The sequence below is a fragment of the Mustela nigripes genome, chromosome 13, assembly GCF_022355385.1.
Source record: "Mustela nigripes isolate SB6536 chromosome 13, MUSNIG.SB6536, whole genome shotgun sequence".
NCBI classification, from domain to species: domain Eukaryota; kingdom Metazoa; phylum Chordata; class Mammalia; order Carnivora; family Mustelidae; genus Mustela; species Mustela nigripes.
The window spans coordinates 26,232,294-26,249,330 of NC_081569.1; the positions used below are offsets into that span (position 1 = coordinate 26,232,294).

Genomic DNA, 17,037 nt, shown 5'->3' on the forward strand with positions numbered 1-17,037 from the left:
GAGAATTGGAAACTATTTTTAAAAACAGAAAGATTAAAGCTATTAAATATAGTAATTAAAATTAAGAATTCAATGAATTAGTTTACTAGCAGCCTAGACTCAGATGAAAAGAGAATTACTAAACAATATTTAGAATGAAAAACCAAGGAGCAAAAGCTTAGAAAACATAAATGAGAAGGTGAAAGACTTACAGGATACAGAGAAGGTCTGACACATGTGAGAGAAGTCCCAAAAATAGAAGAGATAATAGGACACAGACAATATTGGAAGAAATACCGACTGACTGAAAAATTTCCAGAACTAGCAAAAGATATCAAGCCACAGATTTACAAAGTCCTGCTTTGAAAGCTTCTGAGAGTAGATCTTAAATATTCTTACCTACCCAACACACACACACCGGTAATTATGTGAGGTGACAGATTGGTTAACCAACCAACTAACCTCACTGTGGTAATTATTTTGCAATATATATATACCAAATCATTACACTGTACATCTTAAGCTTACACAATGTCATATGTCAATTAATAAAGAAAAAAAAATAACGAGTCCTGCTAACCCCAAGGAAGATAAATAAAAAGAAACATATTTCTATGCACATGTAAAATTTTGTAAGATAAAAACAAAAAAAAGTTCTCAAAAACAGAGAGGAAATACAAAAATCGATTGGCTTTAATGGAACAATAACTATACTTACAGCTGACTTCAACAGAAATAAACTGAATTACAATGGAACACTATTTTTTTAAAAATATTTTATTTACTTATTTGACAGAGAGAGAGAGAGATTATAAGTAGGCAGAGAGGCAGGCAGAGAGAGAGGGAAGCAGGCTCCCTGCTGAGCAGAGAGCCGGATGCGGGGCTCTATCCCAGGACCCTGAGATCATGACCTGAGCTGAAGGCAGAGGCTTAACCCACTGAGTCACCCAGGTACCCCCGGAACACTACTTTTAAAGAAAATTCCTGCCAAAAATATTTTTCTAAAATGAAGAAGAAATAAGATATTTCAGACACACAAAAATGTAATTCATAACCACGGAGACGCATTAAGAAAACTATTAAGGGCTATTCTTCAGGTAAAAGAAAAACGATGACAGATAAAAAATGAAAGCTAGAGAAAAAAATGAAAAAGTATGTGAAAAAAACTAAAGAAATACTGGCTATATACAATAACAATACTGTATCTTATATGGTTAAAATGTGTATGTGTAAAATTGTAAAACACAATAAAAACATGATAATTTTTTTTAAGTTTTATTTATTTGAGAGAGAGAAAGTGAGAGAGAGCATGAGAGGTGAGCAGGTCAGAGGGAGAAGCAGACTCCCAATGGAGCTGGGAGCCCCATGCAGGACTCGATCCCGGGACTCCAGGATCATGACCTGAGCTGAAGGCAGTTGCTTAACCAACTGAGCCACCCAGGTGCCCTAAAAACATGATAACTTAAATCAGAATTGTGGAGGCCTGGAAAAATTAAGGCCATCCCACCTCAGGTTTAGCCTTAGCAGAAGTATAGCCATCTTAGCTCCAGCAGCCATCTCAGACCCCTGCGCCCAAGTGCTGAACTTTCCCCTACTTTACTTTAGTTCCAGAAAGCCCCACCCTCCTTTAGTAAACAGGAAGCCCCACCCTGCTTTGGTTCCAGAAACCCCCAACCTGCTTTAGTAAAGGAATCCCCATCCTGCTTTAGTAACAGGAACCCATAAATACCCCTGCCTTAACTAAGCTCGTCAAATAAACCCTCCTGTGAGTGCATGGGTGTTGGCACCTTGGTGGTCTCTCAGACGTGACTGGGGCATAACAGAATGAGGCTAGATAAAGTTATAGGGATCTAAAGTCCTTGCATTGCTTAGGAGAGAGTAAAATTACTAAATAATGTTAGATTTTGAGAAGTCAAAATGGATTTTTTAACATTCTAACTACTAATACTGTAAGTGTGCACAACATATACACTTATATAGATGAAATATATCCTAAGAATGTGTGTAACTTCTAAGCCAAAAAGGGGAGGGCAGGTGTTAACAAAAAAAACATCAGTCCAAAGAAAGATAGAATATAGAAAGAGGAACAGAGAAGAGGAGGGACAAATAAAAAACACTGAGAAGTGGTCAACATAAATAAAAATACATCAGCAATTGCCTTAAATACCTAAATGACCCATATAAAAGACAAACATCATCATATTGGAATTTTAAAAAACTATTTACAACTTATAAGAAATATATCAAAAATAGAGGAACACAGAATGGCTCAGAGTGAAAAGCCAGAAAAAGAGATCACCAAGGGGCGCCTGGGTGGCTCAATCTTTTAAGTGTCCAACTCACTCTTGATTTTGGCTCAGGTCTCTATCTCAGGATCCTGGAACTAAGCCCAGTGTCAGGCTCTGGGCTCAGCAGGGAGTCTGCTTCAGAGTTTCTCTAATTCTCCCTCTGTCCCTACCCCTTCACATGTGCTCCCTTCTCTTTCTCTGTCTCTCTCTCTCAAATAAATAAATCTTTAAAAATAGTAAATAAATAAAGATACACTAAGCAAACACTAACTTTGCCACAGAACTGCAATAGATTTTTTCTTAGATGCACATAAAACATTTATAAAATCCCATCATATACTAAGTTACATGATCACACACAAGTTTCAAAAACTGTCAAAGGTCAATCAGGATACATACTCTGAATACAATGCAGAAACCAGTAAAAATACTGAAATGTTTGAAAACTTAAAAACTATACAATACAAAATAATAAAAAAATACAAAAAATAATAAAATACAAAAAATGCTATTATTTTTATATATAATTAAATATATAATTAAAAATAATTTTAAAACTACTTTGAAATAAATAATGAACTATCACTATACAGCAGTATTGCAGGATACAAATTAAGCCTTGCTTAAAAGCAAATCTAAAATTTTTTAAAGATTATATATTAGAAAAGACAGAGTGAGAAAATGAGATAAGCATTAATCTCAAGAAGATGAGGGAATCAACCTAAATCCAAATTCCATAGGAAAAAGAAAGAAATAATAAAGATATGAGAAATGGCAAAAAAGCAAAAACTTGTCTCTTTGAAAAGACTAATTAAACTGATAAAACCATGGCAGGCCAATCAAGACAATAAAATAAATTACTCTAAGTTAGTCTTGAAAGGTAGATAATTCTAGATTCTACAAGTCACCGACATAAGAAAATAATACAAATTAGAACTACAAAGGAACTTCCTCAACATGAGAAAGTCTATTTATGAAAAACCCATAGCTAACCTTATACTCAATAGTGAAAGAGTAAAAGCTTTCACCCTACATTCAGGAGCAAGACAAGGATGGCCACCTTTTCTACTTCTATGCCACTTAGTCCTGGAACAACTAGCTAAAGCAGGAAAAAGTAATATAAGGCATCCAAATTTGAGAAGCAAAACCATCTTGGTTCATAGATAATGTGATCTTATATGTGGAAAACCCAAAGGAAACCACACACAAAAAAACTGTAAGAGACAATAAATAAAACTCAGCCAAGCTGCTGGATATTAATTCAACATACAAAATGTGTTAAAAGTATAGTGTATATTTCTATACACTAGCAACAAACATTCCAAAAGGGAAATTAAGAATTCCATTTAATATGACATAAAAAAGGGGTGCCTGGGTGGCTCAGATGGTTAAAGTGTCTACCTTCAGCTCAGGTCATGATCCCCAGGTCCTGGGATAGAGCCTAGCTTTGGGCTCCCTGCTCAGTGGGAAGCCTGCTTCTCCCTCTCCCTGAAGCTCCCCTTGCTTGTGCTCTCTCTCCATCAAATAAATAAATAAATAAAATCTTTACAATAAAAAGTATGGCATAAAAAATACTTAGAAATAAATTTAATCAGGAAGCCACAGGACTTGAATACTGAAAAATCAAAAAACATTGCTGAATAAAAAAATTGCTGAAAGGTCTAAGTAAACGGAAAATACATCCCTTGTGCATGGACTGGAAAACTTAGTAATATTAAAATGACAATTATGGGGGCACCTGGGTGGCTCAGTGGGTTAAGCCGCTGCCTTCAGCTCAGGTCATGATCTCAGGGTCCTGGGATCGAGTCCCGCATCAGGCTCTCTGCTCGGCAGGGAGCCTGCTTCCTCCTCTCTCTCTGCCTGCCTCTCTGCCTACTGTGATCTCTCTCTGTCAAATAAATAAATAAAATCTTTAAAATAAAATAAAATAAAATGACAATTATGCCCAAATCAATACACAAATTCAGTGTAATTCCTATAAAACAACTGCTTACCAAAGTACAAAAATTGATCCCCACATTTATATTGAATTTCAAAGGATACCAAATAGTCAAATCAATCTTGTAAAACAAGCACACATTTGGAGGATTCACACTTCCCAATACCAAAACTTACTAGAAAGCTCACATAATCACAATGTATGGTTTACTACTGAAATGAGGATAGGCAAATAGACAAATAGAACAGAACTGGGAGCCTAAAAATAAACTCTCACATCAAGGGTCAAGTGATTTTCAAAAAGGATGCCAAGACTATTCATTGGTGAAAGGACAGTCTTTTCAATAAGTAGTGCTGGGAAACTGGATGCACACATGTAAAAGAATGAAACTGAACTCTTAACTATACCATGTACAAAAATTAACTCAAAATGGATCAAAACCTAAGTTCAAGAGCTAAAACTATACCCTCTTAGAAAGAAAAACAGGTGCTAGACTTCAGGGACTTTTGATTAAGCAATGTACACCGAAAGCAAATACTCACCAAAGACACAGGCAACAAAAGAAACAATAGATTAAATGGACTTCATGAAAATTAAAAACTTATGCATCACTGAATCCCATCAAGAAAGCGAAAAGACAACCCAAAGAATGGGATGAGATATTTGCAAATCTCCTGATAGGGTTCAATGTGCAGAATATTTAAAAAAATTTTTTTTTCTTTCTTTAAGATTTTATTCATTCCTTTGAGAGACAGTGCAAATGAGAGAGCACAAGACCAAGGAGCAGCAGACTCCCCACTGAAGTTTGAGGAAGAGGACATGACACATGACCTAAGCCAGCCAAAGGCAGCTAAGTAAGTGAGCCACCCAAGGCACCTCTTAAGGAATTTCTAAGACTTAACATCAGAAGTTTAAAAAATGGGCAAAGGACTTTAAAAGACATATCCCCCAAAAAGATACACAAATGGCCCAAATGACATGAAAAGAGGTTCAATGTCATTTGTCTTTAGGGAAAGTGAAATGAAAATCACAAGGTAATACTTCTCACCCATTAGGATGGCTGAAATTTTAAAAAAATGAAAAATAACAAAAGTTGGTGAGGACATGGGGAAATTGGAACCCTTATATACTGCTGGTGGTAGTGCTCACTTTGGCAGCACATATACTGCTAGAGGGAATATAAAATGTTTTCCACTGTGGAAAACATTTTGGAGTTTCCTCAAAGAACTACCATATAACCCCATATTTTCACTCCCAATTTTAAAAATAAGAACTCAAAACAGATCTGTACACCAATGTTCACACTAACATTATTCATAATAGCTGAAAGGTAGAAACAATCCAAATGTCCATTAATAGATGAATAAACAATATGTGATATACATGAAGTATTATTCAGCCATACAAACAAATGAAGTTCTGACACATGCTACCACCTGGAAAAAAACCCTGGAAACACAATCCTAAGTAAAATAAGCCAGATACAAAAAGGGGAATTTTGGTTCCACCTATATATGGTACCTGGTGTCATCAAATTCATGGAGACAGGAAGCCGATTCCCAGGGACTGGGAGGCGGGAAGAATGGGGAATTATCACTTAATGGTACAGAGTTTCTGTTTGGAGTGGTGAAAAGTTTTGGAAATAGACAGTGGGGATGGTTGTACAACATTCTCTGAATTGTATACTTCAAAGAAATTAAAATGGCAAATTTTATGTTGTACATATTCTGCCACAGTAAAGATATACATCTATCCAATGCCACACTCCATACAACAAAACATTAGTTTCTTGCGACCCTTTTAATGTTATTTAGGGAAATACAAGCAAACAAACCCCGTTATTCTAGTTCGGCAGTCCCTCGTTGCTTGAAAAAAAAAAGATAGCAAGTTTTCAAGTATGTGCACCTCTCTTCTTTCACTGCATATACTGTGCAGTTTTCACCACATAAAGATGAACTTTATTTTTTTTTAAAAAGATGAACTTTAAAGAGCAAACTAAATAACATTCATGTGCACAATAATGATTTCATTAATAATATTTTAATGAAAATGAGCATAACCATTAAATCATACCTGGTTCATTTATCCTGCCAAATGTATGCCTAGTGTTGTGTTTTCTGGTCTTGAAACATGTTTCACAAAAATCAAAATCATCACAGTTTCTGCATTTGAATCTAGATCCATTGATAGGAAACATCTGACAGCCATCACACCTATTTGTAAAACAACCATTGGGTTGACAAGAAAAAGATAATGTCATTTATTAAACTGAGGCAATTTATTAAATTTAATTCCAAAGAAAACTATTCCTCCCAAACAAATCCAGCAATATGAAAATTAACTCACGTAACCCCAGGATGAACACTAGGCACCAACTCCATTTCTGACAACAGCCCAGTCCAGTGAGACTGCTGAGGAAAGTCGACAATGATATCTTTTCCATTTGCACTGAAAGCTAGGACACAATAGAAACTGCTGAAACATCTTGGTCGCCAATAAAAACCTACTGTTAAAATTTAAACTATACCTAAACATGTGATAATTATACTGTAGCTATTTATGTTTTTCAAAGAATACTTCTCTTTGAGAGACACATTCTAAGATACTTATGGATGAACAAACACATGACGTGGTATTTTCATTAGCTTCAAAGTAATCAAGGGAGGGAATCATGAATGAAACAACTTTGGCCAGGGGTTGACAACTATTAAAGCCAGGTGATGGACACAAGGAGGTTCATTATGCTATATTCCCTACCTTTGTATATGTTTGAAATTTTCCACAATAAGTTTGTTTGGTTTTAATTACATCAAGTCAAAAACTCCATTTAGTATTTTAGGAAATACAATTCACAATAATAATGTTAAAAGATCTCTTGTCCTTTGGTGAGAATACTTTGCTACTCAGACATTAGATTCTGAACCAAGTTCTTATTTTTAAAATCTATCTGTGTTTTCGGGAGCCTGGGTGGCTCAGTGGGTTAAAGCCTCTGTCTTCAGCTCAGGTCATGATCCCAGGGTCCTGGATCGAGCCCGGTATCTATCGGGGTCTCTGCTCAGCAGGGAGCCTGCTTCCTCCTCTCTCTCTCTCTCTCTCTGCCTGCCTCTCTGCCTACTTGTGATCTCTGTCTGTCAAATAAATCAATAAAATCTTTAAAAAAAACATTTATCTGTGTTTTGACTTACAAAGCTTTTAAGAACTTCTTAAGTAAAGAAAAATGTTAAACTAAAGTAAAATGTTAAACAAACTATTTGTTCTTACGTAACCTGAGACATTCTAACACTCCCACACACTGGGGAAGCACCACCATTATAGCCATTTCTAATCTAAGCTCTTCAACAGTAAGAGTTCGTATAAGGTTCAAACAAAATGAAACAGATCTCTTTATGGCCTTAAAAGACTTTAAAGATAAAATAAAATCACATGCATTTTTAGTTACTTCTCATGCAATTGTTTAAATGGACATAGGATACCTTTTAGAGTATACCATGTGTTTGATTTGAAATCTCAATAATATCACATTAAGTATAAACTGAAAAGAATTTTATGTTTCTAGTCCTTAACTCACATCATTTTCACATTTCCATTTCTTAAATTTAGTCCTAAATTTTATTATAGCAGAGAGAGAGAGAGAGAGAATAGTCCCCAACTGAAGGAGTTGGCCAGACACTCACATACAGGCCATTTGGCAGAATGACAGAACAAGTTTACAGAACACCAACATTAAACAAGTTTCCCCTGTAACTGTGATAAATCAAGACAAAAGCAAAACCACTCTTTAGTCAGTCTGATCAAGTTCAAATCTAATCCAAACCACAAACACGACCAGACACCCTCCGCAACGCCCCACTTCTCGCATCCTGGTTAGTATGAACAACTGCTTCCTTGCCAATCATTAACTCCATCCTAGCTCCATTTTTTTCCTGTTTTATTGATTAATATTTATTAAGACACTCATTCTTAGAATTATCCCACTCCTTTGAACCCTTCCCAAAATATCCAACACAAGCCCCATTCATTGTCCTTTGTTATACCCACTTATGTAGACACCCTATTTTCTAGGGCATGCATCCTCCTCAGTGGTAATGAGTTAATAAACCTCACTCTGTTCAACTACAGGTGTGTTCCTGGTCTAGAGAGCACTGACAAGCAAAAAAAAAAAAAAAAAGGCTATTCATATGTCAGAGACTTTCTTCATACTTGTTTTTCTTGCCCTTGAATGAAAAAAAAATCACTTTATTACATTAGCTGATGAAAAACTAACACCTGGAATTTTGCTGTCTGGATTATATTACCTTTCACAACCCCCACACTTTGATGAGTCACAGATCCCCATTTGTATTTTGGTGTGGTAACTGAGGCTTTAACACGAACTTTATCACCAATCTTTATGTGAGAAGGAGAACTTGGTGGAGGGTAGCCTAGAGATTACAATAATAAGTGAACCATAGTTAGTATTTATTCCTGAGAACTCTGTCTCTACTTAAGAAAAAGCAAAAGAACTTACTTAAGAATGTGCTCACCTATAAGTTCCACATGAATATACCTAACCCAGTAGGTGCCTCCTTTCTGCTGCCAATCACACTGCACATTGAGGTCATGTAGTCCATCTCTATCCAATTTGATAACTTTGCCCACATCTCCTTCACACACTTCTTCATATGTTCGACAGCATCTAACCATCATTCCTACCTAAGATTAAAATTAAAATAAAAATCCAATCCAGGGTATAGATGAAACGAACAACTCTAAGTAGCACTATTCTAAGAAAGGATTTCCTTTAGCACCCAGAGTGTACTCTCAAAATCATTTTATACTAAATGAAACCAGGGCTCTTTAGAAAACTGGCTGGCTCAACGTCTGGGGCAAGAAACACATAAGATGCACAGAGATTAACTTATGCCATAAAGCAAGGGAGCTCTCAAAGATCAAAGTGTTCATTCAAAAGAACAACCTGATCACTAGGAATAATGGCTGAAACACATCAAATACATATCAGCCAATAAATTCATCTCAATTGATAACAAGCAAAGTTTTTTGGTCACCTTGTAAGGTCCATGGCACCAATTCACCATTTCGAAAATTGATAAAGTAAAACAGAAATAAAAATAAAACAAGCACTTATTCTGCCTTTCCTATATACACTGCATTATAAAGAGTAACTAGAGTTGATTTAAAGAGTTCTTCCAAGAATAAAGCCCAGCTAATAAGTTTGGAAGGCATGACAAAGTTAGAAAACCACTACTGTGCAAGCCCTCGTGATGACACGAATGACTATCAAAGCACCAAAATGAACAACAGAAACTCTTTAACAGATGGAAATAGACTTAACATGACCTAACCAACAACACTGCATGGTGGTCCATATGATGCATTCATGCCTAAGATAATGCCTGAGTCCAACAGCTTCCCTTAACCCCACCAAACCTTATCCTGACTTTACAAGAAATGCAGAGGAAGGAGGAAGATAAGATATGATCCAACCAAGTTTAGCCACAAATAAATGACATGAAAAAGAAAAAAAAAAAAAAAAGAGGGGAAAACTGTTCCAGGTTAAAAGACACTTCAGAAAGACATCACCCAAATTTAAGGTGTATGACCTTGATTGTATCCAAATTCACAAACATTACTGTCTCAAAAAGCAATTTCTGAGAAAACTGGAAATCTGAGCAAGCTCTGAATATAAGATGGTATTACAGAATTATTGTTTATTTTGTTACCTAATGTTAGGTAATAGTAATGTTGTTATGTTAAAAATAAATCCTTTATCAGGGTGCCTGGCTGGTACACTGAGTAAAGCATGCCACTCTTGATCCTGGAGTTCAAGCCCCACACTGGGCATACAACTTACTTTAAAAATACAATAAAGACAAATCCTTTATCAATTAGGAATACATTCTGACATATTTACAGATGAAATGAGATGGTGTCTGGGATTTCCTCTGAAGTATACTAACCAGAAAAGAATTAAAACAAGGAAAGAAAGCATTTAAGATGTATGAAGGACTACATAAAGCCTAGCAAGATTTTAAAAATTACTTGGCAGTAAGAGTGATGTAAGAAAAACAAGCAAAAATAGATTTTTAGAAGTATCCAAAATGGGGATAATTGAGAAGCCCATGTCTCTGTGCCACATCATTATGGACAAACCACCTTTTCCTCTCTAGCTCTGGTACCCCTTGTTCATCTTCTGTTCCTTTGTCCTCTTTGGTCCAGTGACAGTGGCCTCCCTGCTGTGCCCTCCCCCACCAGGCTTCTGACTTTCTAAGATGCTCGAACACTGCTGACTAGAAACCTGAGCAAAGCTCCAGGCTTTATTTACTCACCTGAATATTCTCTCTCACATACACAGCATAATCATCATTACTCAAGAAATCACCTCGTTTTTTGTATGTCTGGCTCTCTGTTACAACAGCACCAGTAGACTACAAAAGATAAATATATATTTTAAAAACTCTGAGCCAGAAAAACCTACTTAAAAAGAAGTATGTGAAATCTTAAATATTAAAAAATAAAGTCTGAAATATTATGCTGTATTTTTACTATAAAATTTTTCATTTTAAAAATATTTTAAAATACAGTAAACAGAATGAATATGAAAAGATAAAAGAAAATTTCTGAGACATTTCTAAATTAATCCCATGAAATGATTTACTTAAATCAGAAATTCACTGTGTCATATAAAACATGTCTACCCAATATCATTAGGTGTTGGAACAAGGGTCTGCTTTAAAGCTAAAGTAATTAAGGCACAGAAAACCCAGTCAGCACTTAGCAGCTTCATTATATGCACGGCCAAACCGCAGAGAAGCCCCATGGGACAGTACACAGGAAACCCAGAGCACAGATCAGGTTGACACAAGAGGTGGGGCAAACACATAGGAGGCACTGACCACAGCATAGGCCGAGTCGTCCACATCTTCCACCACCTCCTCATCTGAACACTCTTCAGACCCCGTGTCTACATCTGAGAGATCTGTGACCTGCACATCAGCATGGTCCAGCAGCCACCCAACCAAGGCCTCCACACCTACAAGCAAGCACAGACAGCACACCCACAGTGAGGATCCACAGCACCAGCCTGCCTGCAGGCTGCTGCTGTTAGCATTTCAAGGTAAACCTACAAACAAATGTGTGTGAAGCACCCACAAAAGAAAACAAGATACCTGGCAAGCCAGCAGCATTCCCAGAGGCACCGGTGAGTGACTTCAGTGCAAACTCTATGTTCCTTCTAGGAAATCCCATTTCCATAAGCTGAACCACAATAGGCAGAGCAGGGGCAGGTGACTGTTTGCGCTTCTTTGCTCTGACAGGGCGAACATGCTGCACAGGGACAGGTGTTGTGGCCTCACTGGAGCTACAGTCTTCAAACACTGGGCTTGACGGGTGAGTAGACTCCACAGCCAAACACTGACATACAGCCAGAGCTGCAGCCTGGACAAATGAGAGTGGAGCTGGGAGGTTTATAAAAGTCAAAAGACTGGGGTGCCTGGCTGGCTCAATTGGTAGAGCATGCAGTTCTGGATCTTGGGGTTTTGAGTTCAAGCCCCCCCTTGGGTGTAGAGCCTACTTTAAGAAAATAAATAAAAAGTATTTTTTAAGAAAAGTCAAGATACTTAAGCAGCCTGAGAAAATGGAAATTACAAGCTTCTGCTATGAAATGTGGTACAGAAGTATAGGAAACTCAGACTTACATAGGTTATTTTTAAATGAATGGATCAAACTGTTAACAAACAACAAAGACAACTTTCATAGTTTAATGCAACAGAAAGACATGATGGTCAAATAACTCCTGCTTCAGTATACACAATGTCCAGTAAATTAGCCAATTATCAATGCCCATTAAAGAAAACTTCACTTTCCTAACTCTGTTAGGAAACAAGGTGAGCAAGTTAAATGCAGAGTGAGTGGGGCTGGATGGGAAGGAAGGAATCCCTTCCATACCCATGACCAGGAAGTGTCCACACTCTCTTGTTCTTTTCCTCTTTTCCTCTGTAAGATAAGCCAGAGATGACATGGGATTCTCTCATGAACCACCAAGTCAACTCTCAATGATTCAAAGGTAAAAGAACCACTTTGAGAGTTAAACTTGGTATAAAAAATAAGGTAAATAAAAAATACGGGGAAACATTACAATCAATCAATGAACATATGCGTTCCTGGGGTCTATAGTTGGGACTCCCTATCTTCAGTACACATAACCCTTTCTCTGAACTACCTGAAACTCGCTGCTCCTCATCTCCAGTTACTCTCATAGGGCCTAAGATTTGCTATTTTTTTTTTTTAAACTGAGCATGTGAGAAAGAAATTTAGAAGAAATAGAGGACTCCCTTAAGACTTTCAGTGCTTAGGAAGTGTCAAAAACGAAAGGTTTGCTGTGAAGTGTGAATAATTCAGAAGTGACAGGCTTCATCCTAAAAGCTTACAGTTCTGAACCAGACTGAGTTAGAAGTTCTGGTAAGACTCAGAGTGCATTGGACTAAGTTTCTACAAATAATAACTATGAACCCTGAACAAAATATTTTCAAAAACTGTCTGAAGTTCCTCGGGAGCAGCCTAAGCAATCAAAACTGGAAATGGTACAACCCTTGACCACAAGGGAAACCAGCACACAAGCTGACAGGGCAGTGTGTATTGGACTACAGTCAGAGGCTGGAATTCAGTCCTACCAGAGCAACTAGAAGTGAGGGAGAAATCATAAAATGTGCATACAGACTACCCAAATTACTGACTGATTCCAAAACTAAGCATTTGTGAGACCCTGAAGAACCTAGCAAAAAGGAAATCCTGGAAGACTAGAGGGATTCTACAGCTAAATATACATACAGTAATATACATAAATATACATACAGTAAAAAAAAAATAGAGAGTGAAAAGATAAGAACTGTCAGGAAGGCTTTATAGAACTCTAAAATAAGGATCCAAATAGAAATGTAAGATCTGAAAATGCAAAATAAAGAATTTTTTAGATGCTTACAGCAGATTTAGACCCAATGAAGCAGAACGACCTGACCCTGAAAACAGATACATTTATAATTAGCCAAGCTGATTAACCAAAAGAAAGACCTTCGAACAAAGAGAATCACATTAATAATCTTTCTTACCGAAGAACAAAATGAGAACAGAACAGAAAAAATGGTTAACAAGTTTCCAAATTTGGTGTGTGTGTGGGGGGTGGATATCAAGCCAAAGATGCAGATAACTTAAATGCACCCCAAGAGGATGGGGCAAAAATTACATACACATTGTAGTCAAATTGCAGAAAACAAAACAAAACAAAATAAAAAAACAAACAAAAAAATCATGAAATATTAAGTGCAACCAAAGGGGGGTTAAAAGGCATTTCATACAGAACAGTAAGAATGACGGTTGGGGGCACCTGGGTGCCTCAGTTAAGTGTGTGCCTTCAACTCAGGTCTTGATCTCAGGGTCCCAGGATGGAGCTGGGCATCTGGCTCCCTGCTCAGCAGGGAGTCTACTTCTCCCTCTCCCTCTGCCCCTTCCCTCTACTTCTGCTTGCTCTCTCTCTCTGTCTCAAATAAATAAAATCTTTAAAAAGTAACCATAATAATCTAAAAAAAAGGATGATAGTTGAATTTCCATCAGAATCAATGGAGACAAAACAATGAAAGATCTCTCTTTATGGGGCACCTGGGTGGCTCAGTTAATTAAACGACTGCCTTCAGCTCAAGTCATGATCTCAGGTTCCTGGGATAGAGCCCCATATTGGGCTCCCTACTCAGTGGGAAGTCTGCTTCTCCCTCAACTTGTGCTCTCGCTCATGCTTTCTCTCTCTCAAATAAATGAATACAATCTTTTTAAAAAAAAATCTCTCTTTGCTAAAATAGTCCCTCTCAATTCTTAAAGGATAACTCCGCACTTCCTTCTACATCTTTCCTTTTAACACTGGGCACCTCCCAATGTGATTGTTGCATTCTGCCCAATTCACTCTTCAATTGCTCTGTGTCCTCTTTTTATCTTTACAGGTGACTAGAAACACTGCCATACTGAGGCCACTTTAACCTGAACTTTCATCTTAGTGGTTTTCAGACCTAACAAGCAGTTGGCATTCCGGCCATTTCAAAGAAGTCACTGCTCCTTACCCTCATGCCCAACATTTCTTGCCTTCTCCCTTTGTATTCTACCTTCCTCACACCTGACTGCTGTCAGCTGTTACATCAGACTGAGCCAGCTGCTTCCTCACTCCCTCAACTCCCTGCAGTCTTGGTCTCTAAGGATTTCTTTTTTTTTTTTTTTTAAATATTTTATTTATTTATTTGACAGACAGAGATCACAAGTAGGCAGAGAGGCAGGCAGAGAGAGAAGTGGAAGCAGGCTCCCTGCTGAGCAGAGAGCCCGATGTGGGGCTCGATCCCAGGACCCTGGGATCATGACCCGAGCCGAAAGCAGAGGCTTTAACCCACTGAGCCACCCAGGCGCCCCTCTCTAAGGATTTCTATTAGGATGTGTTCCACCTGCCAAACTGAGCACTGGAGGTTTTGTTTTTGTCTTTGATGTTTTATCCAGAGTTTTTTACATATTACATAGAAAGAAGGATTTTTTTTTAAGATTTTATTTATTTATTTGAGAGAGAGCATAATCAGGGGGAGAAGCAAAGGGAGAGAGAGAAGCAGATCCCCTGCTCAGCAGGGAGCCTGATGCAGGCTTGATCCAGGACCCCGAGATCATGACCTGACCCAAAATCAGACGCTTAACTGACTAAGCTACCCAGGGGCCCCAAAAGAAGGATTTATAGAAACATCTAATTCTTCATGCTACAGTCCATGAAAATCCACATCACTCTTAAACCTGATCACATGTCATACTTCTATGGAAACCTGCCCATAACCCCAGTCCCAAGTTACACTGTGCAGCACATGTGCTCTGCAACAGGGCAAAGACTGCAAGCCTGGCAGCAACACAGCATGGCCAAGAAAGTCTTTGAAGTGAGTGAAACAAACATGTCAGTGCAATATTCCTAGGTCTAATGGGGCTCCTTCAGTAACAGTATTTCCTAGAAAAAGCATTTTCTATTTGAGCATCTGATCCATGTTGAGCCTCATTAACTTTTTCAAATAATTCACACATATTCAAAACTAATGTTAAACTTTGACATGCCTGGGTGACTCGATTCATAAACCATCCAACTCTTGATTTCAGCTCAGTCATGAGCTCAGGGTTGTGAAATCAAACCCTGCATTAGACTCCACATTCAGTGCAGAGTCTGTTGTCCCTCTCCCTCCCCTGACGTGCTCTTGCTTTCTCTCAAATAAATAAATAAAATCTTTAAAAAAATGAAATAATAAGGTTAAATTTCAACTCACTCATCCTCTAACTAGTATTATGATGCTCTATGACAAACATGGTTAAAGCCTAAATAGTCACAAGAATTATTCTGACATATCATTTAAAATTCAGAATATATCCTTAAGAAAACACATTATCGGGGCACCTGGGTGGCTCAGTGGGTTGGGCCCCTGCCTTCAGCTCAGGTGGTGATCTCAGGGTCCTGGGATCGAGCCCCACATCGGGCTCTCTGCTCAGCAGGGAGCCTGCTTCCCCCCCCTCTCTGCCTGCCTCTCTGCCTACTTGTGATCTCTGTCTTTCTGTCAAATAAATAAATAAAATCTTTAAAAAACAAAAAAGAAAGAAAAGAAAACACATTATCTAGAAAAACTATTGTTTCCAATTTAATGTGCCAAATTAAAATTGCCAAGGCTGTTACTGTACCTCTAGCTCCTGTTTGTCAAATATGGCCTTCACTGGAGATGGCTGGGTGGCCGAGGCCAGTAACTGCTGCAAGAGGATCATTGGAGGCTGTGGCCCTTCAGGGGACATGTCCCCAAGGTCAGGGGATGCAGCTCCTCCATCATCTGAATTTAAAGAACAAAATACAAGTACATTACATTTTCAACTCCTAACATCTCTTTATTATTAAAGATAATGCATTAAACATGTTAAACCAAATATGATCTCTACCTCTTCAAGCACGGGACCATCAAAATCTTCAAGGCTCAGATATCAAAAACTAGTTTCTAAAGAATTTTCCACTCCCTGCTTTTGGCATCTATCCTTTGTTAGTTCATGTGTCTAATGGGGGGAGGGAGCTATCTCCCACATTTTTGCCTTTGGTTCAATTCTTATACCTTCTCCTTCTTGGTGTACACTCATTGCTTCAGAAACCCCCCTCCTTCCAGGGACACTCCCAAGTTCGTATTTTTAGCCCTCGCTTTTCCTGCTAACCCTGTTCACACCATAAATTGACACTAATTCTAAATATGTTACGTGGTCAGGGTAACATCTTTTTGTCTGTTTTAATCTGAGTAGCTCTGGGTCAAGAATTTAGCACTTCCTATATGCCCCAGACCCTCTGAGTCCCACTGCCTCGAGCCCACTCACCATTTGAATTTGCTGGCAGGTTGGTGATAACTTCAACTAATCCTTTAGATAAGGAGTTAGACAATCTTTCTCTTAAAGGGACGGAGAGTAAAGAGTTCAAGCTTACTGGCCACATATCTATCACAGCTACTCAACTCTACCACTACAGAATGAAAGCCAGCTAAGATGACATGTAAACAAATGGGCATGGCTGTGTTCCCAGAAACTTTATAAAAACAGGTGGCCATGGTAATTTGTAAAGCCCTGCTCTACCTGTCTGGCCCAACTGTCCCAAGCATGGGATAGTAACCCTGATTCAGTGCCTCCAGAGCTACTCATCAGAGAGACAGAGAACAGCTAAACCAATTCCCTGGGCTCTAGTTTCCTGATCTTCTACAATTGTGGTTTATTGTTAAGGTCCCTATTGTCAAATACAGAATAAATCCGCACTTT

At 38.0% G+C, this 17,037-nt stretch overlaps 1 protein-coding gene across 5 annotated transcripts in view; it reads right to left on the reverse strand.

Annotated features, from left to right (window-relative positions):
• Positions 1-17,037, reverse strand: part of HERC2 (HECT and RLD domain containing E3 ubiquitin protein ligase 2) — a 239,496-nt gene that overhangs the window by 85,310 nt on the left and 137,149 nt on the right. For all 5 annotated transcript variants that reach the window (XM_059371738.1, XM_059371740.1, XM_059371741.1 and 2 more), the window contains exons 45-52: positions 15,937-16,079; positions 11,373-11,640; positions 11,100-11,236; positions 10,533-10,631; positions 8,730-8,898; positions 8,502-8,627; positions 6,553-6,661; positions 6,280-6,419 (exon numbers count right to left, since the gene is read on the reverse strand). In XM_059371738.1, coding sequence (XP_059227721.1) covers positions 6,280-6,419; positions 6,553-6,661; positions 8,502-8,627; positions 8,730-8,898; positions 10,533-10,631; positions 11,100-11,236; positions 11,373-11,640; positions 15,937-16,079 — 1,191 coding nt within the window. The remainder of the gene's footprint in view (positions 1-6,279; positions 6,420-6,552; positions 6,662-8,501; positions 8,628-8,729; positions 8,899-10,532; positions 10,632-11,099; positions 11,237-11,372; positions 11,641-15,936; positions 16,080-17,037) is intronic.